At 44.1% G+C, this 14,786-nt stretch overlaps 2 protein-coding genes across 2 annotated transcripts; one reads left to right on the top strand and one right to left on the bottom strand. All coding sequences in view use genetic code 11, as the record gives it.

Moving 5' to 3' along the window:
- Positions 1 to 1,718: 1,718 nt before the first annotated feature.
- Positions 1,719 to 7,111, top strand: EGR_02524 (E3 ubiquitin-protein ligase TRIM37; the record flags this gene model as incomplete). The annotated part of the gene is made up of 14 exons (XM_024491773.1): positions 1,719 to 1,769; positions 1,800 to 1,901; positions 1,939 to 1,979; positions 2,152 to 2,277; positions 2,371 to 2,581; positions 2,725 to 2,871; positions 3,091 to 3,260; positions 3,921 to 4,130; positions 4,287 to 4,476; positions 4,553 to 4,864; positions 5,084 to 5,529; positions 6,003 to 6,536; positions 6,724 to 6,782; positions 6,876 to 7,111. 14 exons carry the CDS (start codon positions 1,719 to 1,721, stop codon positions 7,109 to 7,111), a joined length of 2,835 nt encoding a protein of 944 aa, XP_024353924.1.
- A 398-nt stretch (positions 7,112 to 7,509) lies between these two features.
- On the bottom strand, positions 7,510 to 14,293 carry EGR_02523 (kinesin K39; the record flags this gene model as incomplete). Its single annotated transcript, XM_024491772.1, has 16 exons — positions 7,510 to 8,019; positions 8,072 to 8,287; positions 8,363 to 8,475; positions 8,596 to 8,907; positions 9,199 to 9,537; positions 9,757 to 9,829; positions 9,924 to 10,165; positions 10,327 to 10,621; positions 10,725 to 11,045; positions 11,202 to 12,758; positions 12,949 to 13,052; positions 13,138 to 13,450; positions 13,528 to 13,629; positions 13,699 to 13,804; positions 13,867 to 14,108; positions 14,153 to 14,293. The coding sequence occupies 16 exons, from the start codon at positions 14,291 to 14,293 to the stop codon at positions 7,510 to 7,512; spliced, it is 4,986 nt and encodes a 1,661-aa protein (XP_024353923.1).
- Positions 14,294 to 14,786: the final 493 nt, after the last annotated feature.

The raw sequence follows: 14,786 nt of genomic DNA, 5'->3' as shown, positions 1-14,786 counted from the left end.
GCAGCAGAAAGCGGACCCGGTCTTAAAAAGCATTTATTTCCACTTCTACTGTTGGGTGATAAACATTGGCGAGGTAGGGGTAGATATGCTGTGGATGGGAGAATCAATGACAGTCCTAACTGGAAGGCTGAGAATGGCGTCTACCTCCAAAAAACACCCCATTACCGTGGTCTACAGGTAAGCGATTAACAACTGAAGCTGCACTAGCCGTGAGCCATCAAGAAAAGTTTCGTTACAAAACTGCTCACCACTTCTGCATGGAGACATCAAGCACGCGAAATTGCGATACCTCCTCCAATTCTCTGATAACTAGATAGAACCCATGCAGACGGGTGTGGCTGGGCAGCTCCGAAGTGAGAACAACGTGGCAAGGAGAGATAGAATGGGAAATCTACCCCCATGAAACTGTACTAAATCTCGTCCTTTGGTATTTGACTCTGCTTTTGGGCCGGTGTTCCTACGACTGGCGATGAGCATGCGCAATGACCAGCACCGATTACGTTGTAATGGATGACGCGGGAGGTTGACCATGGAGAGCGCCGAGGATGATAATCGGAAGAGGTAAGAGACTATGCAATGCATTGGTTATCTGTTGAACTGCCGATTTTAATGAGCGGGCTACTTAGGTGCTCTACCATTGTACTTATGCCGGGTAGAATAGTCTCCGGGCCATGTCAGTAGCAATAAGCCCAACTGTATAGCAAATATATGCATTTAGCCCGAGCACTGGTTCTTCTTTTATCCTCAGAGAAGTCTTGGGGCTCTACACTATGGATACTGGCATAAATCAGTTACCACACCGTTGAGAAATGTACAATCTGTCGAAAATCTAGCTCCCACCCAAACAAAATTTTAATACCTATGTTGCTCAAAATGTGCCAGTCAGAGAGGAGGCGAAAGGAAGAATCAAACTTGGTGACTGAGGAGCAGTAATCATCCGACAAGCCGGAGAATGGTTCTGTGTCAAAACCTTCCCAAACTTGTACCCACTTGTAATACGATGGTGGTTTATCCCCAGTATTGGTGAGGCGCCACTTTTGTACTTCTACTTAGCCCCCTTGTACCTCGCTGGCTGGGGCTGGCCTTTTGGGCCATGCCAATAGCCCAGACACCTTCTCCGTGCTGAATATATATATATTCTGCCCGAGTATTGTGTCTTCTTTCGTCTTAAGGGAGTCTCGGGGCGCTACACACTCATCTCCGTTTACTATGACGAAATATGACGAATATAACGAAATATGAAAAACATGACGAAGCCAAATCAGCCTAAGTATTCGAAGAGTACGATGGCTAGGATAAAAGAGGTTTATTAGCCTCGTCATGCAAAACACCTTTGCTTTACAAAAATTATCCCTGTTGCAGCAAAAACTCCCCAAATGACATCTAACAAGTGCGAGACCTTTAAAAAAGTTTTCGTTTGCTTAGTGTTACTTTTGGGTCGCTCATTTTTAAGCATTGCAAATGATCGAATAAAGTCACAAGTACTCAACACTTTATTGTCCATTTTAACATCATTAATCGAAGCTAAAATTAATGTCCCCATGCAAATATGTTTCCAATGTGTGCTCCCACCGCTTTTAGTCAATTCTAATTCAAACGACTCGACTTTGTCCTTTTTCAACCTAAAATTTGTTAAAAGAGTTTAGTTGTTTTAAATAGCGACTGTGTAGTAGTCAATGCATGTCATACAATTTGATCTTCGGTAGGTTCTGTGGACTATGGCTACTTCTGCTGGCGGTAGACGCATAGAGAATGATACCTCTCTAGAAGTAATCTAAGTTTCCTCTGACATATTTTAGGCTCTTGCTGACGTGTTCAAGTGTTTTATATGTATGGAACAACTGGATAATGCGCGAATGTGTCCACACTGTTCTAAATTGTGCTGCTTCGAGTGTATTTGTGTAAGTCCCACATGGATCTGTTAAGGCTTTGATTTAGAAATGGATTACAGAAAATAAGGCCCAATGTCCTCATTGCAGGTATTTCAGTTGTTACTTACATGTTCACTTGCCACTGAATGTGGGTTTTTATCGAAAAGGTAACTAGAGATGCGTTGTCAATTTTTTCAAGTCTAGATTTGCTTCCCTCTTTCTTTTGCTTTATGTAGTAATATTGTGTGACTATGTGACTCTTATGGAACCAATTTTTTAGGCGAACACTATATACACATGCTCTGATCAACTGCAGATGGGCCGATGACGTTATCCAACAGTTAGACCGTTTAAAAAATGCGGATGAGAACTTGACATTAAAGACACCGGATTCCAATACAGATCTGTGGGTCTTCATGGTCGAATTCTATGAGCCATAACGTTCGTGTATTTATTAATCCACATCTGAGTATGCTACCTATTCTCACTTTTATTGTAGGTGTGAGTCTCATAGCGAACGCTTGACGGTTTACTGCACCACCTGTGATCGTGTTATTTGTCACCGTTGCGCTCTCTTTGACGGTCGTCATGGGCAACACACTTTCCGCCCTTTGGACGACGTATACCAGGAACACGTAGATGCCATCAAAAGTGAAATGGACAAACTTAAGAGTCGACGTAACGAGGTTCAACGTCTTATTGATGACGTGGTATGTCTTTTGGTTGTATTTCACTTATTAAATAAATAAATTGAACTACGGCACTTGATTCGCGAATAATCAAAGTACTAAGAGAATCGCTTTGTTCTTGTAAGCCATGAGACAGTCGCTGACTTACCTTTTAATTGTTTTAGGGAGACAATATTTTGATACTTAACGCGAGAAAAGAGAGCCGCGTAGAGGAAATTAAAAAAGTTGTTGAGTCGATCATCCTTCGCTTAGAATCGCGTCACACCTCTAAGTTGTCAACGTTGACTGCCCAACGCAATCACCTAACGCAGGTAACCGCTTTACTTGTTTACTCTGCACTGCTACGCTAGATTTATTCATTTTGCGAACTTATCCATGGTCTCAGATACACTGGTAGTTTCTTCGCACAATCTACCCCTAATAGCTTAAAATTGCGTGGCTTTATCGGATTTTGTGACCTTTCCAGAGTTTGAACTTTTTACCGCACTTATTCACCCACTTGATTTTATCCTTACTTTTACCCTGTTTAGGAGACAGAGCTGTTGAATTCTTTGCTGCACGAAGTTGAAGCTCAGTTGAGCTCAACAACTCCTGCGAATCTTATCTTTCGATCGCCTGCTCTTTCGGCAATGTTTGCTGAAGTCCATAAGACTCCAATGCCTTCCGTCAACTGTGATTATAGTCCTTATGACTTTGCAAGGTAAGTTTGCATTGTATTCGCCACTTTTCGTCGTTCACATTTTTTTTCCAACCACGATATTCCCCGCCTTCTGTTTGCAAACTCCGCTAGTTTGCCAAACCAATCTTCATTCTTGCGAAATTTCACGTTGACTACGTTAGTCGTGGAGGAATATTCCAAAAAAGTCTGTAGGATTACTAACCCGTCATTTGTGAATTGAATTTTAGTAGCAGAAATCACTACGGATGTTTATTCTTTTTATTTTCGTCTTTTAGTGAAGACAATCTGTGCCTTTAAACCTCAAGCCTTCAATCATACCGCTTAAACTTTCACCCAAAAGTAATGTGGGGTTCTGATACTGTCTAAAGAAATATTATGTGTTCGTGCGTCCATGCTTCGTAAATTTTATCCATAGTGTGTTACCCGGATGTCGTGACTCTCACTCACTTTTAGGTTCTTGTACATCAAAAGAATCTTATTGGTTTCGTTGATTGGTACGTTCGGTGCTGCATGAATTCGTAACGATGGGTATCGCCACGACTTTCACACGTTTCTGTGCCTTAAATACTGAGAATTTTCCTCTTTCTGTTACGCTTTTTTGCAGATTGTAAAGACAGTTTATCAATTTTAAGCATGATGATCACTTTTGCTTGCTTATTGATGTTTTTTCGTGTATTCTAGCGAACTCGTACCGCCCTATGCGACGGGCGAATTTGTGATCCACGGCTTTAGTCGCGTGCGGCAGCGAGCAGAACCAATTTACAGCCCTCCACTGGAGTGTGGCGCATTAAAATGGCGACTCAAAGTGTACCCCAACGGTAACGGCATCGTCCGCGGTCAATATCTGTCCGTCTTTCTCGAAATGACCGCTGGCAGAAGGGAACCCTCAAAGTAGGTCCCATGACTTCAATTGCATCTTCGTACAAATAAGTTTTATTAGATTCGGTACAGAAGATCCTCTTATTTCGCCTTTTCTATTCCCATTTTTTTCAATTTTGTAATGATAATCTCGCCACATTTTTTTCGTCAATGTCCTTTTTCCAAAAGGTATGAATACTATATTCAGCTAATGCATCAGGGCCCGCCACAAGACAATGCAAAGTGCATTGCCCGTGAATTCGCCTCCGACTTTGCCGTTGGTGAATGCTGGGGCTACAATCGTTTTATCCGACTGGATCTCCTTGATAATGAGGGCTACGTCTCCTCCCTTGATGACTGCCTCTGCTTTAATTATATGGTACACAGAATGTGCCTTTCGGCAAATTGCTTGTTTTCTTGGTGATCACTTACCTAGGAATCATTATACCTCTTAGGTTCGTCCGCAGACCTACCAGCAACAGTGCCGTGATTATCTGTGGTATATTACACAGCTGGAAGATCAGAAGGAGCAGTTGCGAGAACAGATACGGAGACTGGACACCCAGCTTCGTAGGCAGAGGTGCTTTTCCGCATCCACGTTTGCAACTGCTTTGTCAAATGAACAGCCAGGATCCTTTTTACTAGGAGATTCCCAAGGCCTCAGCATTGTTGGTGAAGGTGACTGTGGCGACACCCTTCACCTTTCAATCACCTCAGAGCGTTGTCCTGCTCCTACCCCCGCCACCGCCGTCGCCGGGCCCGCCACAGTAGGACTTGTGGTTTTTTGTTTCATATAGTTCACAATTCTGTCAAAAATTCTTATGGTTAGGTGAATGACCACTTTAATTACCTCGGTTGAGTGTCGTCTATGACTTACTGCGCATCAGTGGGCCTTTGGAATTGCATGTGAATAAGTCATTGCATCGTAATGCTTATGATTGCGCGTCTTGGTGGAAATTTTTGATTTACTGCGTTTTTGTTGGCAGCCTTCGGGAATCAGTGAGGAGGAAGCAAGAGGAGGAGAAAATACTGTGTCGACGTCCGCACCACTCACTGTTCATGAAGAGGAAACGCACGAGGCGGACACTCAGGTGGGAAGCGAGGGTATCAATGATTTTGACAGCGATACTGATGTTGATAGTGAAGATTGTGAGGGCGATATGGGAGGCCTTGTGCTCAATATCCTACCGGATGAGGTTCGCTCCCAGGAAGGGGAGGAGGACGGAGCAGAGGGCATGTCGGTGGATGAAGAGGAGGGAGAGGAGAGAACTGGGAATCTGGAGCGGCAACAGAGGGATCAGGAAGAGGACTTCAACAAAAGTGGTGTGGAACACTCTCTTTACGCACAAGTGCCTACTCTAGTAGACGCCGACTTCGTCACGGTGCCCCAAAGCAACGGTAGTAACAACTTTGGCGATGTCGGCGGCAATCAGTACGACAACTTTTCCCCTTAATTCACGCCTCGTATTTCAGCCTTCTTTAATTATAAGTTTTGACTAGTTCGCTATTTCAATCTTATTGATATTTGGCCGTTATACAACAAAAATTGCACATTTAATAATTTTAGGTACCCCTGAGTTCATAACGCTGTAACCTATTTTTAGAAACACCGAAATATATGCCCTGTGATAACAAACAAGCACTTTCTCTTCTTTCCTCTACTAAGTCATGAGTTTTTCAACGGATTCGTCAGCTGAAGCCTCACACTTTCGTACTTTGCGTTGCGTATAATTTTGTTGTAATTCTGACCCAATACCTCTAAATTATTCTTAATTAAGGCCGAATTGTGCTTGTTGTTGATGTCAGGCTTGTGACAATTTCTTTGACACGATTCCTCAAATTTCTTTGTGGCGCAACGGTCGCAGCTGAGGAGGGCAATTCAAGGGTATTTGCATAATCTCCTAGGCTTTCTAATTCCCCAATGCGCTGCGACATGAGACAACTCTTCTACTACTACCTGAAGATTGCGCCACGCTGGATTTCCCGTGGGAGCAGCGCAGGAGCATCATCCACACGGGCAGCTGAATATACAGAACAGCTTCTCCAGCGCATTTCGGCTAGGTTGTCTGTAGTAGAACAGGGCAAGGCAGAGGAAAGTGAAAGAGGAACGAGCGTGATGGCACAGTTAAACACCAACGGCGGTGAGGATGAATACCGGTCTGAAGTCGTCTACGGCCTCCTACACAGCCTTCAAAAACTCAAATTATTACGGTCTAACAGTGATCTTTTCTCCAACATCGATGTCAATAGGAATAATGCATTTCATGACATATTTGGTGATGTCTTTCTCAGACAAAGGCCTGATGATGGAGATGCGGACCAAACTCTGGACGGTGAACGTCGCCCACGCGGACAACGCTCCGCTTCTGTCTCAAGGATCTCAGGCTCCACAGTTACGTCTCGTTTAGCTGACGAACGTGTCCGAGGTCGACCAGAAACGTACGTGCACTTGCTTCATTTCGAGGACTTGATCTGGATCCATATGCCAATAACAGTCCCAAATCCTCTTAACTTCCGTATTTATGTTCTGACCGCTAGTCCTGAAGTCGAATGACTGGTGCATTTCAGCGACAATCGCTGCGATATTTACAAGCCATAGTGGAATTTGCTCTTTTTTTCTCTCTAGTGATCTGCTTTTATCTGACCCCTTGCCGTCAAACGGCGATCTATTCACGAGTCGTTCGAGTAAGCACTTTTTCGTCCCTTGTTTGCCGAAATGTTTTGCATGCGAGACATCTCGCGCACCTGAGAGTGAGATTCTATTCCTGCTCCACGCAGGCCCATTGGACCTCTCTGTACCCTCACCGTCTACCTCTCTCTCCACGGATGCTTGTGTAAACCTGGACATTATTCGCGAACGGATTCGTGAGATTCAAGATGGAGTCATCGCACATGCTCCAATTTTGGCTGATTCCACACCGAACCGGTCTGGCGACAGCGAACACGAAAGTCGGCAAGTATCAACCTCCTCCTCTAGTGATGCGACAAGAGCAGAAACGGATACGAGTTTCTGAGGCGATGCATTTAAGGTGCAACGTCCGAACCGATATTAACTGTTCTTTGTTTAGCTATTTTCTGCTCTCGATAGCGGAATTCAACAAAATATTGGCAACCAACAAATATTTCCTTTAAATTTATTTACCCACGAAGCTGACCTTTTTACAGCAGCAGCTTTAATGAATCGATCATAAAAGAAGATGATTGGAAACGTTAGGAGCATTTAGAACTAGTATTACAAACATTGAACAGAAATGCGAATGACTTTCAAAGTTCATCGTTTACTTCAGATAACGGTGCAGGAAACGGCATTCTCATCCAACTTAAAAGTGAAGGAGAAATAAATCGATCAAAGTGGTTGTTTAATGTCTTATGGCTTGTTTTTCTTCGACTTGAAGACATTTGAAAGCCGCAGCTAAAATGAGAAAGATTCTTGTATGCGCTCCATGGAGATGTACGTGTTCGGGTGGCAAGATGCATTTTGTGCAAGCTCACTTGTCTGAACGCTCACCTTGTTGTGCTTCTTCGCTTTGACACTAGACGCAGATGAGATACGCGCGAGTTGATCTAACTCGGCATTCTCCTTGTCGCTCCAATATGCGGGTCTGCCTGATGCGACTGGTGTACCCTCGGCGCTGGTTTTACGGCCTCTCACCTTGCCGAATTTGTCTTTAAATCGGCGAAAACCGGGCCGTGACGAGGCGACCCCCTGTGTACGGCCAGCTGCTGCCCTGTCCAGTGCGTTCATACTGGTACTGCAACGCAGAGACAATGGTGTGGCGTCGAGATCACAGAGCTCCTGGACAGACTGAAAGCGGGCCAGTTTGGCCGCAGGCGGACGAGATGCCGAGGTGGACCTCGAGGCGGCGGGATCGACGCCCACTTGCCTGCCCTCCGAGGTGTCCGATTCATTACAGTCTTCGATCTAAAAGTCGATAATCGCGTTTAGCCAGGGATTGTTGGTTTTTCCAACATACTGATAAGGTGCAGATGGTGGACTGCGCTGTCCTCACGTTTAGAGAGGTCTTCTGTGAAGGGGCGCGTGAAAGAAGAGTCTTTATCTGGGCCATTTTGTGTAGTGCACGCAGTTTTACCTTAGACAAATCCTTTATTCGAATGGTGGTCTCTGGCGTGAGAGTTTTGATGGGAGTGATTCTCGTGCTTGCATTAACGTTGACTGGTTTGACGTTTCTCTAGGTCAAGGGAAAGCAGTGATGTGGAAATTTATAACTTCGACTAATCAGTAGAGAGAGTTCGGATGATAATACCTGATTTTGTCGCTCGGAAGAAGCTGCGACGATGTGACTATTGGTGGATGGTTTCTCATCCATATGTGGGCATGGAGTTTCTGCAAGATTCGAGATGTGTTGCGAGAAGTCGTCTAGAAACAGGTTAACATGCGTGACACTTGGAAATGAATGTAGTCTTAAAATGCATAGGTTTGAAAAAGGAGGGAAAACAAGGGAGGGCAAGTGCATGCCAAACCGCTTTGCGCGACTACCTCCAAGGATGGATTTGGCCTCGAGGCAGCTCGCGGCCGTTTCTACGTCCATCTCCTCCGCTGCAGGGGCGATCAGCAGACGCCGAAGGCGGCGATAATGAAATTCAAATGGGGTCGGAACTGTGAATATTCTATTCCCGCGTAAAGCCTGGGGGCTGAGTGGGGCTGCACAATTGCTGTACGGCGGCCAACCCTCCAATTCGGAAACCGTGTCGGTATCAGTGTTTGTTGCGTTGCTTGCAGCTTTGAGGTGTATAAGAAGTAAATCTTTTAGGCTGACATCACAGCCACTAAGGTACGGCTCATTTTGTGCTAATCGCAGAGAAGTTGGATTTGAACAGTTTGTGACGCCTTTCAAATGGTTAAATGCGCTTGCCACTACGCAAATAATGGTGAACAAACCATTCCGACAGAAGGCAAATCAAAAAATACCTAGTTTCGTCGAATTTATGGCAAATTGCGTGCAATCGAGTCAATGGCTTTAACTTGAATACACTTTGATCACCAACTAATGCTTAACAAATTTTGTTAATAAGGTGACAGTTACGGTAAACGAGGCCAAAGTAACGCCCTTGATTCACAAATAAAGCAAGGTCACCTCACCTGAAGCACACCTCGGTAGTTCCACTGTTTCGGCGACATGGATAGGTCTTTTGGTCGTTAAAACAACGTTATTCGAGGATGACTGCTCAAATTCCTGCGGACTAATTGGACTGACCACAAGCCGACTTTTATCCTTGAGGGTATCCGTCTCCTGGTCAAATAGTGGGGTGCACAAAGCGAAGTCCTTGATGTGAATGAAGTGCAATGGTGGAGAGAAAGAGGGAGCAGGGACACTTTCGCCCTCAACCATACGACCCCTCTCCTCCCCTGAACACGATTCGAAGGTCACCTCCCGAGTTTCCGGACTCGAGGGCTCCACACCTTGTGGACGTACAACCCCTAAGGGTGTTTGGGAATTAAGACCACGATTTAACACCCCGAAGATGTAATGTGAAAAATAAATACGTCATCTGGCAGAAAAACTCGGTTATTAGATGAAACCTAGTAGTTATTTGATTGCACAAAAAAGAATGAAATTTACAAAACCGAAGAAATTACTAGAACTTATTAATTCCGTGTCCTATAATTAATTGTTAATAGATAAAAAGACAATTTTACCCTGAAGAGGTGCCGGGAACATATCTCCAAACGGCGGCGATTGCCTAAATTTCCTTTCATTCTGAAAAACGGACTTTAAATTAATACAGATAAGAACCTCAGGTATACGCAACCCAGTGGTGAGCATTTTGAAAATATGCCCCATCAACAATAACTTGACAACCCACTTCAAAATGTGGTTTGTGCAGATTGCCCTTTTCTCCCGCTGAACTGACCATATCGGCGACACTTCGCAGACCTCCCGAAGGCTGCTCATGATGACTGCGGCTTTTACGCAAACTGTGGGGAGTTGTACCATCGGAGTGCCTCCTCAAAGAGGGGAGTTCAGGGAACTCGCTCATTGTCATCGGGGTAAGAACAACTTCTGCGTTCGGTGGATTGCGTGATATATGATCCGAACTCCCAAAGTCTACAAGAATAATTTACTTTTCTACCAAAACAACTACATAGGACTACCTATTTTCACTTCTCAAGACACTAACGCATTTGCGAAACCCAAAACAGTGGGATTACCTGTACTTAAGTAGTTATGTTTAGTAATGCAAAATTATTATGCAATACCGCCCATACTTCTTTTTCTGTCCCCAATAATAGAAGAGCTGGATTCGAGCAAAGCAAGACGCTTCTCCGCCTCGTTGTGAGCCGTCCTGGATTTAAGATATTTAGTTAGAGTCGACGCCTCCATCTCCTGAGCCGACTTCCACTGAGCGTCGAGTTGGTTAAGCTGGTGCCGGAGAGCACTTATTACGGTGTCCTTTTCGTTCAGTGACCCCTCCAACTGGCGACAGCGCACAACTTCTGCCGCCACACGCTCTTCACAAGCTAACCGCTCTGTTGTCGCGGAGTCCAGGCGCAGCTCAAGTCCCTATGACGTTAATTTTGCATTAGTTAAAATCAAAAATGGAAATCTAGCGAATCAAATCGTAATGGAATCTTGAAGGTAGCATCCGCAATAGACCTCAGCTCACTTCGATAAACTTGAGGAGACGAGAGCACTCATTCTCTGCAAACTGACGATGCAAGGCAGCAACAGAGGCAGATTGGCGAGCCTCGGCCAAGCGCTGCTCGGCAGCCAAGAAGTCGGTTCGCAGGCGCTTCACGTTTTCCTCCAGCAGATGGTTAGCTTCTTCGTGCTGTGCCCCCACTGCCATCGCTTCTGCATACTTCCGTCGCATCTCGCCAAGCTGACTCTCTAGATGCGATCGGTCTGCTTCCATCACTGCCACAGTCGCGCTGAGCTCCGTATTGCTCCCTAAGAGTCTCTCCTGATCTGCCGTCACCAGTGCCAACTAAAAATCAGTTGCGATTTCGGATAAGTCTCCCATATTTCTCTATTAAAAGGCTCAGAAGTGACGTAAGCAACAGTTGATGAAAGCATCTGATAGGTGCATAAATGGTTGTTTTAAGCGAAATCTGTTTACAAAAGTTTTAGCAGAGAAAAGTACCTGATTCCGGAGATCAGTCAGTTGCGCTTCCAGGTTCATTGACTCAATGGTACGACTCTCTAACTTTTCTGTCATGATTGACTTTTCGCCGTAGGTCTCGACTATCTCCTGTTGGTACTTTTCTGCGTCTAACTTCAACTTTGAAATCTCCATCGTCAAGGCACCATTCTCGTTGCGTAAATTTGCTATAAGGGAAGATTCTTCTTCGAGAAGCTGCTTAAGGTTTACTTTCTCCTCTGCAAGCTTAGCGTTGTCATCAATCAGACATTGATTAGTTTCCGATAAGCGGACTGCTTCATCCTGTATTAAAGACAATTTTTGCTGTAAATTCGAAAGATCCTGTTCCGTAGATGCACATTTTTCGCTCAGTTCCTTATTCACTCGCGTGTGCTTCACTAGATCTGACTCCAATGCATTCATGTGTCTAAGAAAGCGCTTTTTTTCATCTGTGATTTCTTGAGTACGTTTATCACAGTCGTTTAGTGCCTTATCACGCTCTTCAATTAACAAATTACAAGTAGATGTTTGCGCTTCTAAGTCAACTTTCAGAGCACGGGTAATTACCTCAAGACGGCTTTTTTCTTCCGTCAAACGCGAAATGACAGCATCATTTTCACAAATCAATTGGTTCAGCGATGCGATATTGGAATCACGGGTTCTGAGGGACGACTCCAATTGTTCAACTCGTATACCAGCGTCATCGTTATCATTCAGCTCATCGGATAAACGAGCAACCTCCTCCCGGGCTCGAGACAGTTCAGACTTCACCTTCGATAGCTCCTCGTGGGCTGTATCACTTGCTTCTATCAACTTCACACGTTCCAGTTTCAAATGCTCCACCAGACTTGCTTTCTCCTCTAGGTCGGTAATCGCTTCCTGCAGTCTGGCACTGAAGTCATCTGCCGCCTTTTTGGAAAGCGCCAATTGTTCGGAGAGTATAACTTTTTCCTCACCCAGCCTCTTCCCCTCATTCTGCAGCGAATCCAAGTAATCAGAAAGTTCGGTCCTAAGGATCTCATTGGACTTAAGTTGACTTTGTGTTTCGGATAATTGCCTCATCAAGTCATCAAGTTTATTTTCCAGGGCAGCAGCTGTTTCTTTATTCTCACTTCGTAAACTTCTTATTTCCGCTTGTGCAACATTCAACTGTTCCTCAAGTCCAAGTTTAACTTCTTTAAATTCCTTCTCCTTTTCAAGAAACTGGGCCAATTCACACTCAAAACAATTCAATTTGTCGCTGAGACCAAGCTTATCCATTTCGGATTCATCCAGTTTGTGCAAAGTGCGATCCAGCTCATTTTTAAGATGGTTTGCTTCCGTTTTTACCGCCGTCAATTCAGATGATGTGATCTTCAGTTGAGATGAAAGGATAGATACTTCGTCGTTCACCGTTTCGAGGGTTAAACACTTCGCCTTCAAATCAGTAAGGAGGGTTTCCCTCTCCGAATTCAGATCACATATTCGTGCTTCTAGGCTTTCTAGCTCCGATTTGTATTTATTCGATAGGGTTTTATGTTGAGTTGAGATTCGAGATAGTTCCACATTGAGGCGATCCACCTACACACACCATAATGGGTTCCTATTAGCGTAGAAAGCAGCTGTGGTTGTTGAGTAGATTTACATGCACGGTATTTCAGTAAGAAAAAGATGACTGAGCAAAGTATTGCTGTCGCTATGCCCTATCAGGTCCGAGGACAATAAGATTGATGATAAAGACTAAAAAATATTATGAAAAATAGGGATTCACCTCATTACGAGCAACATTTAACTGGGTTTGCAGATCCTGGACTTTGGTGTCCTGGGCCATTATCTCCCCCAAACACTCACCAGTAGCATCTGATTGAGTTAAACCTAATCATAAGACAAAAAACGCATGAAAAACACTAACGCAAGGACGTGCTTTTAGCTAACACCGATTCAATATCGATACACCCACTGGAGCGAGTGTCTCTCCATAGTGACACATCGACCACGGAGATTTCACCCATGTTCTGTGTGGACTCCGGGGGCTGGGAGGAAGGAGACGAGGTGCTGCAAAAGTCGCCGACACCGTCACTAGGGCCATAGGGAGGTCTTGAGTCTTCACCGATTTGAGAAAACTGGAAAGCACGATGGTGGCAAGTGCACGTGCAACGTAAGCAGGAAATTGTCGCCCATTGTACCGGCTGAGAGTGGTTCTGCCGTGATCTCATCAATTCCACCTCCGACACCGCCTTGGTGTGCTCGCTCTCTTTCACAAACTCGAAGAGCTAGAAGACAATGTGTCTGGCATGAGTACTAGTAAAATACACACAGGGGAAGAAATCAAATTATGTAAAAGGCTCACTTCCTTCTCAGCTTTTTCTAGAGCGTCCTTGACTTGTTCATACTGCTTTTTCCATTCACTATTAGTTTTCCATTTGGCAACCTCCGACTCCAGAAGCTTTATCTGAAAGTATGTGGTTTTTTACAAATATAAATCGACCAATTATAAAAGATGACTGCAAATGGATCCTACTTTGTTATCAAACATGGTATTTTCCTTGGTTAATTCATCGTTTTCTCTTTTCAAAACTTCGACTGCCTCATTAATTTCCTGAGAACTCTTCAGCGCGGCTATCAATCTGAAACAAGAAGACTGGGTGAGGCATTTGAACCCATTAAATGAGAAACCAAAAAAACAAACCGTTCTATTTCTGCCTTCAATTTTTCATTGTCAATCTGACAAATATGCAATTCGTTGCATGCGTCACGAAGTTCAACCAGTTCCCTTTCCTTGATTCGACACTTTTCTTCAAGTGCAGATATCTCCCTTTCATGTTCAAGTTTAGTTTGTAACAACTCCTGCTTTTCACTCTCACAGTCATCACAGAAATTTTCCAACTCGCTCACTTTGAGCGTTAGCTTACGTATATCAGACATGAGCTTCTATCAAATGAAAACAAAAAATAGTGAAAATTACAGGCACAAACCTTTTGTGTGACATCTGGGGACTCACTAATGTTTTGGACCAGACACAGTGGATTTTGGGCAGCCGCAATATCATCGTCATCGTGGAAGCTTTCAGAGGCGGGATTATTAATACGAATGGGTTTGCTGACCTCACGAGACATTTCCTAGGATAAAACGCATGAATGCAAGTGTCAGTAATATTCATACATGCGATATTTCACGTATTACGATCAAAATTTCTGGCATAGCCAACGAGGTAAATATACATAAAAGCATGGAACTACTAAGGGAATAAAAAAGTGTGCCGCGTGATGTGAGAATGTTTCAGGATGTAGAGAGAAATAAAATATGGATACGCAACAGCTATATGCATTATGTGCAAAGCGACGGTTGCAAAAATACATTGTGTAGAAAAGTAAGATTTACAGCCCACCAACGGAAAGGATAAAACTTCCACACTTTGGACGAACCGGAGCATAAGCTTCAACTAATAATTCCAATGCGTTAAAACGTATTTAGGGTGTACAGACATTTCTAAATGTTATAGCAAAAGTATATCACAAAATGGGTCACGAAGTTTGGTTAAATCTATTTTAAGGATTTTGGGTAAAATTTGCGCGACCTGAACAAATGCAGGTTTGTGCAGTAGTTGCG

This window comes from Echinococcus granulosus, assembly GCF_000524195.1.
Source record: "Echinococcus granulosus chromosome Unknown EG_S00011, whole genome shotgun sequence".
NCBI classification, from domain to species: Eukaryota; Metazoa; Platyhelminthes; class Cestoda; order Cyclophyllidea; family Taeniidae; genus Echinococcus; species Echinococcus granulosus.
This window is presented reverse-complemented; position numbering and strand designations above follow the sequence as displayed.